The 18,049-nt window shown below is 37.9% G+C and overlaps 3 protein-coding genes across 4 annotated transcripts; 2 read left to right on the forward strand and 1 right to left on the reverse strand.

Annotated features, from left to right (window-relative positions):
• Positions 1–1,736: 1,736 nt before the first annotated feature.
• LOC101743465 (solute carrier family 25 member 46-A) lies at positions 1,737–10,515 on the forward strand. Of its 2 annotated transcripts, XM_062674661.1 has the most exons (8): positions 1,737–1,862; positions 2,934–3,286; positions 3,444–3,541; positions 3,982–4,160; positions 5,374–5,430; positions 6,633–6,848; positions 7,440–7,644; positions 10,020–10,515. In XM_062674661.1, the coding sequence occupies exons 2-8, from the start codon at positions 3,094–3,096 to the stop codon at positions 10,299–10,301; spliced, it is 1,230 nt and encodes a 409-aa protein (XP_062530645.1). In that variant the 5' UTR covers positions 1,737–1,862; positions 2,934–3,093; the 3' UTR covers positions 10,302–10,515. The 2 variants fall into 2 exon arrangements, with proteins under 2 accessions (XP_062530645.1, XP_012548833.1); XM_012693379.3 differs by lacking the exon at positions 1,737–1,862 and having other exon boundaries at positions 1,963–3,286.
• On the reverse strand, positions 10,506–11,078 carry LOC101743322 (large ribosomal subunit protein bL34m). The gene is made up of 2 exons (XM_004929555.5): positions 10,866–11,078; positions 10,506–10,789 (listed from the first exon to the last, which is right to left on the reverse strand). The coding sequence occupies exons 1-2, from the start codon at positions 10,901–10,903 to the stop codon at positions 10,564–10,566; spliced, it is 264 nt and encodes an 87-aa protein (XP_004929612.1). The 5' UTR covers positions 10,904–11,078; the 3' UTR covers positions 10,506–10,563.
• Positions 11,079–13,082: 2,004 nt separating this feature from the next.
• Positions 13,083–16,722, forward strand: LOC101743185 (protein ENL). Its single transcript, XM_004929554.5, has 3 exons — positions 13,083–13,284; positions 13,378–13,568; positions 13,784–16,722. The coding sequence occupies exons 2-3, from the start codon at positions 13,385–13,387 to the stop codon at positions 15,808–15,810; spliced, it is 2,211 nt and encodes a 736-aa protein (XP_004929611.1). The 5' UTR covers positions 13,083–13,284; positions 13,378–13,384; the 3' UTR covers positions 15,811–16,722.
• Positions 16,723–18,049: the final 1,327 nt, after the last annotated feature.

Consider the following 18,049-nt stretch of genomic DNA (forward strand, 5'->3'; position numbering starts at 1 on the left):
AGTTCGATAAGGCGATGTGTCATGAAAATTGACTCACCCTGGCCGTCGCCAACTACTCTCCAACCCCAGTTCAGACAGGTAACCGTCGACGCCCTAGTCACATCATTACAGATCCATCCGATCCACTAACACAATTTTATTAAACACTTGTAGCTTTAACACTAGGGGCAGAGCAGGCATAGAGAGGTCCCTGGTAACCATACTCATCGAACATATCGAAGAGTTCAATATGGAACGTAACCGCCATCAGCTCGCTAAGTTTCTAGTCAGATCTTTTCAGAGAATCGCAATACCGGTCTGGTTGTAGATGGATGAGGTTTGTTTTTGTTCGAGGTATTCGGGTAGCTATTTGTAAATTCCAACCCTGCCAGATAATTCCATGCTCAGCTACTTATCCTTGTAAACCTGAAAAGCTTCTCAAGTTACCAGTAAATCATTTCGTTTTAATCATTACTGTTAAGATCGGACGAAAAAACTCGAAATACTATCTTTACAAGTGAAAAAACCGATCTGCAAAACGTTTGATTTTATAATAGTACCATTTTTGAATCATATATCTACTCTATTATAATAATGTTGCGTAGGTGAAATATAAGCTAAGCCTTAAACTAATCCAAACACCCGTGGTTCGTCAGGAACGTCGACCTCCATGACGACCTGGACTTAGAGTCCATCAGTAAGTATATGCAGTCGGCGTCGATGCGCCACTTCGATAAAGCGGCACGACACGAGAACCCTGTCATCGTGGTCGCCGGTAACTACATTCCCGATCCTGCGGAAAGAATGGAAAGCAGTAGACGTCGCCCAAAACACGTCATTTCGGATCCTCCCGATCCACTAACGGTGCTTTTAGGTACTTTAAGCACTGGTCACCGTTCTCGTCGAACCCGTCGCTTGCGACGAAGGGCTCGACGAGTAAATTAACCCTCAGACACAGCCCACTGAGTTTCTCGCCGGATCTTCTCAGTGGGTCGCGTTTCCGATCCGGTGGTAGATTCTGCGAAGCACGGCTCTTGCTAGGGTTCGTGTTAGCAACATCGTCAGGTTTGAGCCCCGTGAGCTCACCTACTAGTTAAGGTTACGCTGAAATAGCCTCTCAAGGCTACCAGCTTAAGTAGGAAAAAAAATATCCAAACAAGACCATGTAACGGCCGTCTGGTGTAGTGATAAGTGACATGGTCACTACACAAGGGGGTCGCGGGTTCGAATCCCGCCAAGGGAAGATATTTGTATGATAAATATAAATGTATTTTCCAGGGTTATGGATGTATATTAAAAATATATGTATGTGTATAATAAAAATCTTACATTTATATCCGTTATCTGGTACCTGTAACACAAGTTCTTTACGAACTTATCACGGGACCAGTTAACGTGGCGTGATTGTTAGTAAATATTTATTTATTTATTCAAGTACTCAATTTATTTGGGATGTGAGCACTCTTAGAAGATACAACATTTTGTGTATACTTGATTGTGTGCTCCAAATCGGACCTGTTTATAATGACGCTTTAATTAGAAATGAATTAACCTTTCATGGTTCAAAGAAATGTAACTTAATGAACCAATAACGGGCTTCAATTAAACTCAAAATTTTTTAATTACAAACCACTTTGTATAATGTCTCAAACTTTTCGTAAAGAAAATTATTTAATTCTTTACTTCGTATAATGTGACACGAAATGTGAATTTCATTTAGAAGATCGATTCAATTTAATAATTGGTATCCCTGTGAAATTTATGGTACAATAATTGAGGCTTGAAAAACGAAATGAAGTTATTTGAGAAAGAACTCTAAAGTCATCGATTTTGTTTTAATTTCTCGCTGCTGTGCACCTTTATAGGTGCTAAAGTGCTAAACGGTAAATAAATCACATTTATTAGACTAGACCAGAGCAAATACTATACAAAATCAGTCAATTCACAGTAGGTAGGTAATTCTGGTAATTCACACAACTTTTTTTTTCTTTTTTCTTTTGGCTATAGCGTTTACTTTTTGCCAATGACGTAAATCAAAAGATTGGGAAACCAAGTTAAAATAGGATACGAAACACGAGAAACGATCAGATAAGTAGGAAGAAGTTTGAAACGGATAATAAAAATTTCATAAATATACATAAATACACTTACAAATCAAATATTTAAACTTTAATATGGTTCTGAAGGATGAAAGATGACAATATTTTATAAAATATACACGGATACATAATTATACAGGATATACAGGTAGGAAAAGGAACATTAAGAGATATTAGATCATTCAGGAATGAGGAGCGGTCGTATAGAGGACATGAAAAGAAAATGTGATCTAGATCACATTTACCGGATTCACAACATGCAAACATGACCCAAACGCATTCTTATGATAGAAGAACATACTAGCTTATTGCATTTGGCATCGACTTTTTATTTTAAAATTCTATCAATTGGTTTCTCTCGATGCCATTGTCGCCAGTGTTTTCATTGTGGGCTCAGTGAATTTGGCCCCCTTTTTTTGATTTTCGGATTTTTAATTTTTAATTATTTGTACGTTTATACATTTGTTAGCGTTTTGTTAACAAGTGCGTTTATACTGTCTAATTATTTCAAATTATCCAAATTAACTAATCTGAGCGATAAAAATAAAGATATCTAGTAAGAGGGGCTCACTTTAGGGTGTACATTTGTTTAATTAATTATAAATAAATAAAAGACGAACAAACCATTTTTACATTCGAACATTAACGAACAAACGACGAACAAATAATTAAAAATTAAAAAAACCCGAAAACAAAAAAAAGGCGGACAAATTCAGTAAGCTCGAAAGAGCATAGATAAGATACTTAATATTTGAGACCAAAGAGTAGGTTTATGTACAGTATGCTACATAGATTATACTTTTAAGTAGGAATGCAATGCCTATTATACATAATTTTTAATTTAATATTTTTCAGTTCACAGATCAAGTGCGGTGATTTTTGGTTGCTTTAAATAATTATAATCAATTAAAAGCAATAAGGACTTACTTAAATCATACATCAATAATTATGTAGTGTCTTGTATTATAGATTTGAATTATAAAAAAATGTTTTAAAAGTATAATTTTATTATTATATGACTATCGATTGTACGATAATGGCAGGTTTCGGAGATCATTCCGGTTATAACCGACCGTTTGGTTTAGATCCTAATCGAGAAACGAATGATTTATACGATACCCGTTACCAGCAGATTTATGGGTACCATACTCCAATTACTGAAGAGTTTCAAGGACCACCTCTTGTTATGGATGAAAACCCAGATGAAGGTAAAAATTATTTACTATTCTGTTAAATCAAATTACTTTTAAATATTCAAAATGAATTTTCTAAACAAAACGTACGACTTCTTAGTTTTGATGAAAAGAAAATAATATCAAAAGAACTTTTATTTCCCATAGGAATAACTAATCTATTTACTTTCAGATAACAATGCTTATATAACAACCGCAATAAGTGTAGCAAGTCTTTTAACAGAGAATTTGTTAAGTCATCCATTCATTGTACTCAGAAGACAATGTCAGGTTCGTGTTGGTGTTTAAGATGTTGCTCAATACTATATTTATCAACTGCATAAGTGTTTCTGTCAAACTCGCCAGCTCTTAACAATGCAGATTTTAACCAAATAGTTTAAAGCAGGTGGCAGAATTGACATTGTGATTTCTATAGACTCTGTACTGAAATTATAAGCCAACATGGGTATGTACCTCTTGCCTCTTTGTGCTGTAAAGAGTGGAACATTTGTTATAAAGTAAAATTGAAACGCATCTCATGTGTCAAGATATGTGGTCATATTCATGTTGCAATACCTATGGTCATTTGCCTAAGAAAAACACATATGTACATGATAATCCATGATGACACCAGCTCACCCAAACAAAAGTTGTACAAGGTGTACAAGAACCAATAAAGGATATCAACTCTCATCCTTAATCAAACTAAAAATGTTAAATATTTATTGAAGGTCCATAACAATCTAAGGAACTATCACATAGTTCCTTACACTCTGTTACCTGTAGTAGTGAGACTACACAGGAGACAAGATGTCACAACTCTCTGGAAAGGGATTGGCTCCACTTGCATTGTGAGGGGTTTGAATTTAGCCGTTGAAGATGCTGTAGCCAAGGGCACTGGTTGGCCTAAGTAAGTTTAAATTAACATTAAAGGAAAATAAATAGGCCTATAGTAGTAACTACGAGGGGAGATCTTCCAGGAAGTGGGTGTAATTGTTTGACAAATTGGTTCACTCCGAATGTTGTCCTTCAAAACTTAGTTTCTTACTGGAGCCATCTATCCCATTCCATGATAGCTACCATTACTAGCTCAGGTGTACATGATTGGAACTACAATTGAATACAATAAAAGCTCTTTATGTGACATAAATAAGCTGCAAATACAGAAATGGTGAATATAGAAAAGGGCATTTACAAAGAATGTTGGGTTGGAAACCTACATATTGGCATCCTTTTTATCAATGTGTATTTAACGATGTACCACTTGGATCCGCAAATAGAGAAATCTATAGCAATGATTATAGGAATTGTGTTGCATTTTTTTAATACACAAATAGTGAAAACCCTAATGAAGAAAGTTCTAGTGAGGGGCTTTTACTGTATTACAAATTGTAATTGGTCCAATATATGTATATCTCTAAAAATAACAATACAATAATTATGAATAAGTTTCATATTAAAATAATTGAAAGATAATTTAATAATTGGAAGAATGATAATGTATTTTTTTAAACCAATAGCAAAGTACTATCAAAATGTAGATTTCATATATAAATTATCATCATATATAAAAAAAAATATTCCTTATATGGGTGGACGAGCCACCTGATGTTAAGTGGTTACTGGAGCCCATATATGTCTACAACGTAAAGGATGCCACCCATCTTGAGACATAAGTTCTTAGGTCTCACTTATAACTACGGCTGCCCCGCCCTTTTAACCTAAAACGCATTACTGCTTTACGGCAGAAATAGGCAGGGTAGTGGTACTTACCTGCTGTTGGTGCAGACTCGCAAGACGTCCTACCATCAGTAAAAAGCAATCATGTCATATATATTTGGTGTTGTGGTTGAGCACTTTGTGCTTAATAAAGCTTTCACATATAATTTTTATGATGCTTATACATTACCACTATGAAGAGATAAAGTAAGCAACCATTAAAAAACCTAACAGAATTCCTTATGATCCAGAAATTACTGTTACTATTAACATATATTAATAATATATAATTAGTTATAGTCACTATACCAAATGGTATGGTAAGTTATTTCAAATCCTTATGTATTAAACAAACTGTGTTTAGCAAAATTTGACAGTATGTAATAAAAAAGATAAACTTACAGGGAGGTGAACAAGTGCAATTCTGTTTTGCAATTTGTCCAGCACATAGCTCTAAAAAGGTAATATAATATGATTATTTGCAAATATGTATTGATTAAAGTACAATTTTTTGTACATTATGGGACTATGCGGAAGGTTACCCTAACCGAGAAAAAACGTCCGTAACGTAGGATTTTTATTAGTAATGCACACAGTGTACGACTTAACTTTGTAATAACGTACAAAAAATAACATTTTTTTATCATTAATTGACCACAATCTCAGAGAGTTCGTTTGCGCAATACACTAACTTTTTTTTTTTATTGCTTAGATGAGTGGACGAGCTCACAGCCCACCTGGTGTTAAGTGGTTACTGGAGCCTATAGACATCTACAACGTAAATGCGCCACCCACCTTGAGATATAAGTTCTAAGGTCTCAACTATAGTTACAACGGCTGCCCCACCCTTCAAACCGAAACGCATTACTGCTTCACGGCAGAAATAGGCAGGGTGGTGGTACCTACCCGTGCGGACTCAGAAGAGGTCCTACCACCAGTAATTACGCAAATTATAATTTTGCGGGTTTCATTTTTATTACACGATGTTAATTCTTCACCGTGGAAATCAATCGTGAACATTTGTTGAGTACGTATTTCATTAGAAAAATTGGTACCCGCCTCCGGGGTTCGAACACCGGTGCATCGCTCAACACGAATGCACCGGACGTCTTATCCGTTAGGCCACGACGACTTCAGAACTCTCAGACTCAGACTCTTATGCAAACAACCGTGAATGAAGTGTACCACAATAAGTTCGCTCGTTACTGAATGACCGTGGGTTGTTGCGAAACCTCCAGTTTAATTTTCTTTATACCTCGAATAGAACTTAAAATTAATATTTTTATAATAAGAAACTTCGTTCCTATCTGGTATCCCACGACACCACACGTCTTTTTTTATTTTCATTATTTTTTATTATATACATACAATATAACCCTGGAAAAGACATTTTATATTCATCATACAAATATCTTCCCTTGGCGGGATTCGAACCAGCGACCCCTTCGTGTAGTGACCATGTCACTTACCACTACACCAGACGGCCGTTTATAAAACTAATAGCTTTTTTGCTTGAATATTGAAACACATTTTAGACTGGTATTAGTTTTTTAGTACTTTGTGTATCAATGTGAACTTATTGTTAGTATCAATTAGTTAAATTTTATATGGTAATATTATTTATGTTTAAGTTATAAATAAATTTTAATTGTATTATTTTCAGCCTAAGTTTGGCATTAATAACTCCATTCTATTCTGCGAGCTTGGTAGAAACAGTGCAGAGTGATATCGCCAGTGACAAACCAGCTCTATTTGATGTGTTCAGAGAGGGATTTGTTCGTATACTCGAGTGGGGCACACCCAGTAAAGGACGCATGTTACCAATATGGGCAATTGTACTACCTACTGTAGCCCTAGGCGTTTCTAAATATATCTCACAGTAAGAACAAACATTTAAAAAAATAATCTATTTAATATGTTCATGATAAACATTATGTTTACATAATTTCATTTGTCATATTATGTTTTTTTTATTTTTATTGCTAGATCGGTGGAGGACCTCACAGCCCACCTGGTGTTAAGTGGTTACTGGAGCCCATAGACATCTACAACGTAAATGCGCCACCCACCTTGAGTTATATGTTCTAAGGTCTCAAGTATAGTTACAACGGCTGCCCCACCCTTCAAACCGAAACGCATTACTGCTTCACGGCAGAAATAGGCAAGGCGATGGTACCTACCCGCGCAGACTCACAAGAGGTCCTACCACCAGTAATTACGCAAATTATAATTTTGCGGGTTTCATTTTTATTACACGATGTTATTCCTTCACCGTGGAAGTCAATCGTGAACATTTGTTGAGTACGTATTTCATTACAAAAATTGGTACCCGCCTGAGATACAAACACCGGTGCATCGCTCAACACGAATGCACCGGACGTCTTATCCCTTAGGCCACGACGACTTCTATTCTAATTCTTTAGTAGAAATGTGTTTTTTTGTAGAACTCAAAAAAATTTCAATTTTACAGTATTACACTGAGAAGTTTAACTGCAAGAATACTCCGGTTCCAACAACGGCATAGGCATGAGCTGAGCGATTCATACAATTACAGCAAAAATGTACAGAATCCTCTTATAGAAGATATCAATCTGAAAGCAAACATTTTCTCATTTATTACTATGGAAATACTTTTTTATCCAGTGGAGACTATAATACATAGACTTCATATACAGGTATAAAATTATTGTCATTTCTGTTATAGTTTGCTAATTTCACTATATCATAAAGGAAATTTTGTTCAGTAGGAATAAGGCTTATTCTTATTGTTACATCTTGGATAGTTTTAAATTAGTCTGTAAAAATATAGTATTGAATGAAAACTTCATATATGTAGTGATATCAGAATGATATTTGAAATCAGTTTAAAAAAGTGATATTGAAGCTGATAAGGCCAATGCCTACTATATTTAATTAGGATTGTTTTTTTCCTTCGATGGCTAGCTGTCATATCGCTAACCTGATTCTAAATGTTCTTTACGTACATGATACCAAGATTTGACACTGCTTTTAAACAGTTGAGGTTATGCCCACAAGTAAATAAGATGTTTGAGTAATTAGCGGCAAAGGATTAATAATTTTACTGGTGGTAAGTCTTCCGAATCCACACATGTAGGTACCACCACCCTGCCTATTTTTGCCATGAAGGAGTAATACATTTCAGTTTTTTTTTTATTTATTTTTTGCTGTATACGGCAAGAGCATACGGCCCACCTGATGGTGAGTGGTTACCGTCGTTCATGGATGTCAGCAATGCCAGGGGCAGGGCCAAGCCACTGTCAACTGTTTAATACTCTCCACAAGCCTCGTTTGAAGAAGGACATGTAGCAAGCTGAGGTGGCTGTTGTACTGTAAAAGTGGAGACTAGAACATGTCTCAAAGTAGGTAGTTGATCTCCACTGTACGGGGCGCCCGTATGGTGCCACGCCCTGACCCGTGACAACGTCGCAGCGTTGCGACGTCCGCAGCGCGCGACGTCCGCAGCGTGCGATTGCGGTCAGGGCGGTTCGTGGGTACCGCACCGTCTCGTTCGAGGCGGCGTGCGTGCTCGCCGGGACGCCTCCCTGGGACCTGGAAGCGGAGGCGCTTGCTGCGGATTACGCGTGGCGATGTGATCTCCGCTCCAGGGGGGAGCCGCGTCCCGGCGCGGCGGAAGTTCGAGCGCGGAAGCTTCAATCTCGGCGTGCCGTGCTCGAGGCGTGGTCTCGCCGCCTGGCGGACCCCGCCTACGGGCGACGGACCGTCGAGGCGATCCGCCCGGTCCTCTCGGACTGGGTGAATCGCGACCCAGGACGTCTCACCTTCCGAGCGACGCAGGTGCTCACGGGACACGGCTGTTTCGGTCGCTACCTGCACCTCGTCGCCCGGAGGGAGCCGACGCCGAAGTGCCACCATTGCAGTGGCTGCAACGAGGACACGGCGGAGCACACGCTCGCGTGCTGCCCCGCTTTCGCGGAGCAGCGCCGCGTCCTCGTTGCAAAAATAGGACCGGACTTGTCGCTTCCGACCGTCGTGGCTGCGATGCTCGGCAGCGATGAGTCCTGGCAGGCGATGCTCGACTTCTGCGAGTCCACCATCTCGCAGAAGGAGGCGGCGTAACGGGAGAGGGAGAACTCTTCCTCCCTCTCGGCGCCGTGCCGCCGCCGTCGAGCCGGGGGTCGGAGGAGGGCGTTTGTCCAGCTCCGGCCCCTATGAGGAGGCAGTCTCCTCCCGGTGATGGTCACGGGGCGACCTAAGGGGGCTGAGACTGCGCCGCACGCTACCGTCACTCTAGCGCGCTGGCACCAGGAGGACGGGACGACGCGTCGGCGGCTGCGGACTGCGATGCGGTCCGCATTTTCGTCGTCGCTGTCGTCGCCGAACATACTGTGGAAGAGCAACCCGGTCGGCGGTGTATCGCGTTCCGACCCGGCAGGCTGGTTCTGGCCCAGCGAGGTATCCCGGAACACCAGCGGCATCGCCCGGGCGGCCTGAAGGGCCGCCGTACCGCGGAGACTGACGTCGTTGGTCGTCGACTATCGCCTCGACGACCCGTCGGTCGGGCGTCCTCGGGGTGGCGCCGCGTGTCTGGTTGTAGTGTTGACCGCGGGAACCCCCCTACTCTGACCGGGTTTTGACCCCGGACGGAGATCGGACGCCGGGTGTAAGAGTGCAGGGGAGTCGTTTAGTGGGTGGGCCCTAAATTCCTTGGGCCCGCGGTCTGCTCTCAACACCTGCAGATCGTAGAGTCTTACATACCCCGCGCGCCCCCTAGGCGCGGGGACCTCGTAGGAGGTTCGGCCCTCGGCCCGGAAAAAGGTAGTTGATCTCGGATGTCTAAGGGCTTCAGGAACCACTTAACACCAGGCAGTAATTGTGTCCGTCCATCTAAGCAATAAACTCCAGCTTGTGGAACTTTAAGTTACTACAGTTCACCTTCAGGGTTGTATAATAAAAAAAAGGCATTGGCAAGCAGTCCACCCTTGCAATCACCTATTTATTATAAAGATGTTTAGTGTCAATTATAAAGATTCAAATTTAAAAATTTTCATAAAAAGAGTTTTTCTTTCAGGGTACTAGAACAATCATTGATAATTTAGACACAGGAACATCAGTGACACCTATTCTAACAGGATATGAAGGTTTCATGGACTGTTATAATACAACAATAGCCCGGGAAGGAATTTCAGGGTTGTACAAAGGGTTTGGTGCGCTAGTACTGCAGCTTGTAGCTCATATTTCAATAATTAAACTCACTACAATTGTAGTTACTGAAATAACGAACCTGTTGAAGCCTGTCAAGTCTCCTACAAACTCTGATGATCATACACAACAAAAGTACTTGTTTAATTAGTCAAGTGAATGGCAGTTACCCTTTTAACAGAAATTTTGGTAATCTATGCGTCAGAATGTTTTTAAAGGAAGTTAATTTTGAATTTGGTGTTATATTTTGATAATTTATGTTATAGTTGAATCTTTTGTTTTTGTATTACTATTACATGGATATGCTAAGTAAATGTTTGAAATGACTGTTAATCATTTCATTTAATAAAAGTCATTTAATGTTATATCCTAATTTATTTACTACTACAATTCATCTTTTCATCTAATTTTATCTAATGTGTGAGAACATGTCTCCCTTTCAATAATCTCCTCATTATAATGCGGCGACCATTTGGAGTAGACATCCTGAAATCCCATCCGTGACGTCGAACTCTTTTAACCTCATTAGGTCGTGGAAAATAGCATCTTACTTTGGTCCTAATTGAGGACAACAAAAACGCATCTGGTCTCACTAAACTCGAGCTCACTCCTGTGTAAATTGATGATTGCCTAATGAGTCTGTAAGTAAATGATAGTAATTAATACATTGCATATAAATTAAGTCTGTAATTGGCTCTTAAATTGGAAATATTACTTTAGGGGTTGGAGGATTGTTGAAATTAGTCCTGACATGATATTTACTGTCACTTTTTCAACCGATACAAAACAGTGAAGACTAGATACTGTTAGATATTTTCAAATTATCATTAACAGTATTTGAGATTTAGTTTGACTTTATAGGGTTAATTTAACCTAATTTAAATACCTACATAGGTTTACTATTACTGACATTTCTTTTGACTAGTACTGACAGTGACGGCAGTTTTTTTTTCTTACATTTAACAATAAGACGCAACGGTAACCTAGCCCATTTTTTTAAAAGCTTGAAATCCCTTTCTTTTCTAAGTAATGACGTGAGATACGATACATCACAGTAGGTAGGTGTTGGATGAGATTTACGAAGGAAGAACTAAAGAGCAAACTTTATGTATGAAAACGGGTCCTTCTAAAAGAGGCTCATTAGGGTAGCACTACCGTAGCAAGTGGTATACCTAATTACAAAGATGACCTTAAAAGCTATCAGGATATCGAATTAAAAAATAAGTTTTATTTAGTGGTAGTATTTTTTAGTTAATGAAAAGCAGCACTTTCCGATGCCACTATTTGGGTATGTCTTTAATAAAAGTTTTTTGCAGTCGTTTAAACATATATGTAGGTGCTTTGTGAGTTGTATTGTTTTGAATGCAGTTTCTTGGCTTGGAGTTTTTATTGCCTTTGTAGACAGACGAGCATACTGCCACTACCTGATGGTAAGTGGTTACATCGCTCATGGACGTCATGTTAATGCCAGGGGCACAGCCAAGTTGCCGCCTGCTATTAAGTACTCTCCGCAAGCCTCGTATGAAATAGAATGTTTTGAAGTCGTCGTGGCCCAAAGGATAAGACGTCCGGTGCATTTATGTTGAGCGATGCCCCGAGTGTCCAATCCCAGGCGGGTACCAATTTTTCTAATGCAATACGTACTCAACAAATGTTCATGATTGACTTTCACGGCGAAGGAATAACATCGTGTAATAAAAATCAAACCCGTAAAATTATAATTTGCGTAATTACTGGTGGTAGGACCTCTTGTGAGTCCGCGCGGGTAGGTACCACCACCTGCCTATTTCTGCCGTGAAGTAGTAAAGCGTTTCGGTTTGAAGGTTGGGGCAGCCGTTATAACTATACTGAGACTTTAGAACTTGTGTCTCAAGACTCTCAAGGTACCCACCTTGCATTGCGCATTTACGTTGTAGATGTCTATGAGCTCCAGTAAACACTTAACACCAGGTGGGCTGTGTGCTCGTCCACCCATCTAAGCAATAAAAAAAAAGAACATGTCATAGCGCTCGAGAAACACCGTAAAGGGGAGTTCATTCCAGAGTTGGATGGAACATGGCAAAAAGTTTGGAAATGCACTGTCGATGAACGCAGCGGTTCCAGATAATATGAATGAGCTTTGCTCCGGTGGCAGGAGGTGTGATGATGAAAAGGAAATAGAGGGATCATCTCGAACAATTCCTTAGAGCACTCTCCATGGAACATATGGTACAAAGCACATAGAGAACCGAAGTCCCTCCGTAGACCCAGAGGTTCCAAGTGATCCGCGAAAGCGGGATTATCGTCAAACTCAGCGGCTCGTCTTTGTATGGAGTCAAATGGAAGTAGCTGCTACTTGGGAGTCCCGGCCCAGAGGTGGGACCAGTACTCCACGTGAAGCCGGACCAGTGCTTTGTAAATCTTTGGCCAAACGTGAAATACGGTTTATCTCTGTTGAGGACTCCCAACACTTAAGAGGCCAATTTTGGTTTACCTTCCAAATGACTGGGATACTGAACATTGCTTGAAATATCGAGTCCCAGGGTCGACAGTGCATTTTTTAGAGACGACACTGGTAGTTTAGATAATAATGAGGACGATTGTAACACGGTTTCGTCACATTTGTTTAATTTCTTCGGCTAAAGTATGTACTTTTGATATTTGTGTGTTTTTGTTTTAGCGCATCAGGTATAGAGATGTTTAGTAGGTATGGTCTTTGTTTGTTTCGTAATGAGCGCTGTAACATAAATGAGCAGTTTTAGTAATTTTTATATGATCCATATGCATTTGTATGTTTTTGTGGATTTGTTCATGACAAAAAGTATATTAGCGTAATTTAGATTTGTAATGTGGCGATAAAATTTTGATTTTAATTATTTTGAGACTGATTAATGAAGATCTACATAAAAGCAAAAGCATTGAGGATCTGGGTGATGCGAAAAGACAATAATATATTTGCCAAACTTCTCTCTACCCGTGCCACTAAAGTTAAATATTTTATCTGTGCTCTAAAGTTAATATGGCGGACCAAAATAACAAGGGCGCTAAAAGAATATTTTCGTTCCTGAAAAGAAATATTAATGAACTTGCTTACTGATTAAATTTATTAATTGTAATGAGTGAATATTGTGATTTCAAAATAATACTGTATACATGTAAGTGCAATTTAGCCATGGAACCTAATTTCATGCTTTTAAATCGTTTTCCCACTTTTAAAGAGAATAATGTAAATAAATTTCTAATTTCAGCGTTAGAATGTCACCTATAAGAGTTAATTTTGAAATCGGACACGAAGCCACTTTAAAGCCTAAAAAGACTCCAGACGGATTCACTCATGACTGGGAAGTGTTTGTTCGCGGTCAGGAAGGTGTAGATATAAGTCATTTCATCAATAAAGTTGTGTTTCATCTTCATCACACCTTTCTGAAACCACGACGAGGTAAAAAACATTCCATATAATGTTATTAATGACATTTAATTTTACCTAAAATTTTGGATAAACTTAATGTTTTGATTTATTTAATCACAAGTCAACGATTTATTTACGTTCTATTTAATGCTCTTATGTTGGCAATATTGTGCAGCTCTGAATGAATTATCGCTAATATGAATTGATGCTATTCTTTTATATTAATAAGTTATCCTTTCTTTCAGTTGTTAAAGACCCACCATTCTCTATTAAGGAATCTGGATATGCAGGGTTCACCTTACCCATAGAAATATACTTAAAAAATAAAGATGAACCCAAAAAGATAACTTTTTCCTACAATTTAACATTACAACAAAATGGATTTCTTAAAGACCGCTATATCTTTAAAAATCCTAGTGACGAATTTAGTAAAAAGCTTCTAAAAGGAGGTGGCATACCATGTACAAATAGTGAACTTTACACTAATCCAGACCAAGAAAGTAGAAGTAGAGACTCATTTACTGATGAAAAGCACTTAGTTAGCAAACCAAAACTGTCTTCAGAAAATAATAAAAAACACAAAACAAAAGAACACAAAGATGATGTACCTATGAGGAATAGTAGTTTTGTAAATTTATTTGGGCCTCCCATACACAAACCTGCTAAAGTTTCACCTGATCCTAAGAAAATTGAAAAGGTCACACCACCAATAAAATTAGAGAAAAAAGATAAGGAAAGATCAAGCTCAGAGAAGAAATCCAAACATGAACATAAAGAATCAAAAATAGAAAAAAACAAAACAAAAGATGAAAGAGAGAAAAATAGGCCAGATAAAGTTAAAACTCCTAGTAAAGATCAAGAGAAAATCAAAGAAAAAGCATCAAAAAGGCCCAGTGATAGACCTGCCTCACCTGATGCTGTTAAAAAGCGTTGTCTCAGTCCAATTGGACGGTCAACCAGTTCCCCACTACGTGCAAACAGTGTTGCCAGCAATAAAGAAGAATATAAACCAGCTCGGCAAAATCTTGAGCTTTTGGATCACAAAAAACCAAGGCCTGATGAAAAACACGAAATGAAAGCAGAAAAAGAAAAAAAGAAAAAAGAAAAGAAAAGTCATGACAGAGATAAAGAAAGAAAGGAAAGAAAAGATCACAAAAAAGAAAGTCACAGGTCAAAAGAATCCCCAAAAGAAATCCCTAAAGAGAAGGAACTACCTCATAAGGTCAAGGACATAATCAAAGAAAAAGAATCACCCCCCATAAAAGAGAAACAAGCGAGGCCGGAGAAAACAATTAACAAATTCTCAATAGAAAACTTACGGAAAACACCTCCTCCAGAAATCGATGAACGGTCTGAAACCCCTAAAAAAGATAAAAATGAAACTGAACGAAAACATAAACATAAGAAAAAAGATAAAAAGAGAGATGAGTCAAAAGAAAAGCATAAAGACTCTAGTAAAGAAAAGAGACATAAACACGAAAAAACCAGAGAAACACCAACAGAAAAAGTTATACATAGGATAACACCTATTCCCAAAGAAAGACTACTTCCCGAACCAACATCTCCTATATCAATTGATACAGCATCTCAATGTAGTTCGAAAAGTGGAGTGGCTAAACCTATGCTTTTAGAAGGTGAGGAAATAAACAGCAGTCAATCTGATTCAGAAAATTCGGTTATATGTGAAGACGATGAACCCAAAATTGTTAAAATCGAGCCTCCCTCGCCAGAAATAGTAAAGCAAGAGCCTTCTCCTGAACCTGAGCCTCAACCAGAGCCTGAACCAGAACCAGAAGTAAAACCAGACCCACAACCTTTAGCTGAAGTTCCTCCGCCTCCACATAAAGAAAAATCAAAAAAACACAAGGATAAATCAAAAAAAGAAGAAAAAAGACGCAAAAGAAAAGCTGCTGAAGAAGAAGTTGAAAGAAAAATTCCTAACATACCTGAATCAGGGCCTTCTTACAATGAGACTGAATGGGGTGAAAGTAGTGGTTCAACGTCAATGGAAACTAAAGTTCAAGATAATGGGGTGTCTAGTAGTCTAGGAGAAGATGCAGAACTTGGGGATATTTCCCCGGATTACATGGAGCAACTTCGAGACTTACAACAAAGAATCATGAAAATAAAAAATAATGAAGATCTAGAAAGAGTCGTGAACTTAATAGCGGAAACGGGACGCTATGAAGTCACCACTCAGACATTTGATTTTGATTTGTGTCTGTTGGATCGATCAACAGTTCAACAGCTCATACAATTAGTAGGCTGCTAATGGAGTGTTACTAAGTTTGAGAATGTTAACTTATAAAAATGAATATCTGTATTAATAATAAATTTAAGCGTTGTAAAAATACTTTATATATAAAAACATTGTAAAAAAATAATGCATTAGAAGAAATCTCAATGAATTACACTGATTGTGTTGAAGGAGCTGCATTTTATGTACATAATAATATATTTAAAATAAAAAATATTGAAAGCTCTTGATGATACACAATGTATTTATATTATATATAACCTTAGACTTTGTGCAATATAGTTAGATTCGTAATATTATAAGACTGTTGAAACATTGTTGAAACAAATGTATATTTTGTACATTTTAATGTATTTTCTCAGTTAATGTAAGAATTGTGAGGCATCTGGACAATGATGGGGGAGGCTACATTTTAATGTTATTATAGAACTTATAGTTAAGTTATGAAGTTTTAGTTAATGCAAATTAGTTTTACATGCAATGAGTTTTTAAGCTTTTAAGGATTCAATTGATATCCATGAAATTTTATTGTATATTATTTTAAGAATACCTAATTTTATACTAATCTAAAGGTTTTCTTAGAATAGATAAGACCACTAACCAGTTCGTTATCTAATAGTGATAAACTATTTAAAAAGTTGCATTTGATTAAATCCACACAAATGTATGTGCTTCGATCAACAATAGTCAGCGAATCCGCGCCACTAACTTTTATCATATAAAATAATCATGTAACGTATAGAATACCGTTTTATTTTTTGTTAAATAACATAGTTTATTTTATAGATTATGTAAGTAAACATTTAAATTTGCTTATAAAGTTTCAGTAAGTACTCATTCTTAGTTCATTGTGTTTTGTTACGTAACTTATTTTATATCCATAGTATTTTGGAAACAAGATTTACAATAAATAATACTTACATCTTACTTTTTTTTGTTGTAATTATTTAAAACTTGCTTTAGTAGGACTAGTAGTATTCTACCAGTCCATGATTATTCCTAAACAGTTGCTGATTTACTATACAAAATTTACATAGTACAGGTGTAAATTTAACAGGGCTTAACATTCAAGATCAATAAATCATAAGTGGAGAACAACCTCAGATCATATTGCAAATATCATAGCAACGATAACTGCTTCAAATCAAGTTATCGGCACATTCGTCTGACTTCGAGTACCATTCATCGTTAATTAAGTAACTAACTATAGGACAACTCTACAAGTGTCACTTCTGCAGTCTTGATAGTATCCTTCCTTTTCCCGGGAAGCTGAATCCCAGAGTATTAGGTAGGTACCTAATACATGTGTTGGGGTTGTAAAGTCGAACACGTCACTGTGAATTTCTCTCTGTCAACGAGCTTGCTGATGTTAGCCTAGACCGAGCCACGTGGGACCCAGGGATAATTACTCCACTATGTCAGAGAGTGGCCTGGCGTTATTCAATTGACACATAATATCATTCTAAGCTTACCGTCTCATATCATACTTACTTAAACATGCCAAAAATTAGGTATCTCCATCTAAATCTCAAAGAAATGTTTTAATGATCATATTGAACCTGGATGCTGTTTTATTTTTAGATCCATTTTTTCCAGTTCCAGGAAGTTCCATTTTTTGACGTTTAACAAATACCTAAATTATAGAACAACTTTATATTGTAATTTAGATTCTGAGCTTGTTTGAATTTTTCAAATTTAACCAAACGACCAATAACTTGCGTATTTATTAAAAGCATTTTGCAATTTGCATTTTATAATCTTTTTTTGCGTACTTAACTAATATTTTTTTAAATGGTTATCGTTGGTTTAGTGATTGAGCGTAATAGAGCTCTTCTCTATTCGAACCGATCTGCTGTAGCAGAGTACGGGACAGGAGAGATTTCACTCTGCTCCCGTAAGTGATTCGCTTTGAAAACAGCGAAACTGCATTTGAAAAGCTATCGAAAGACAACGCTCCCCTAGATTGGGTATCCGTAGATGCGTGAGGTTCCGTGTTAGGTTTCATCATAGTCGGTTACTCTTGGCAGAGCAGTCGTGGTCATGTGGAATCCTTGTTTATTTAGCCGACGACAACTAGAAGTAGGCCTTTTTTTTCCTACGTAAGCTGAGAAACTTGAGAGGCTATTTCAGCGTAATCTTAACTAGTAGGTGAGCTCACTGGGCTTAAACCTGACGACGTTCCTAACACGAACCCTAGCAAGAGCCGTGCTTCGCAGAATCTACCACCGGATCGGAAACGCGACCCACTGAGAAG

Source organism: Bombyx mori, chromosome 21 (assembly GCF_030269925.1).
Source record: "Bombyx mori chromosome 21, ASM3026992v2".
NCBI classification, from domain to species: Eukaryota; Metazoa; Arthropoda; class Insecta; order Lepidoptera; family Bombycidae; genus Bombyx; species Bombyx mori.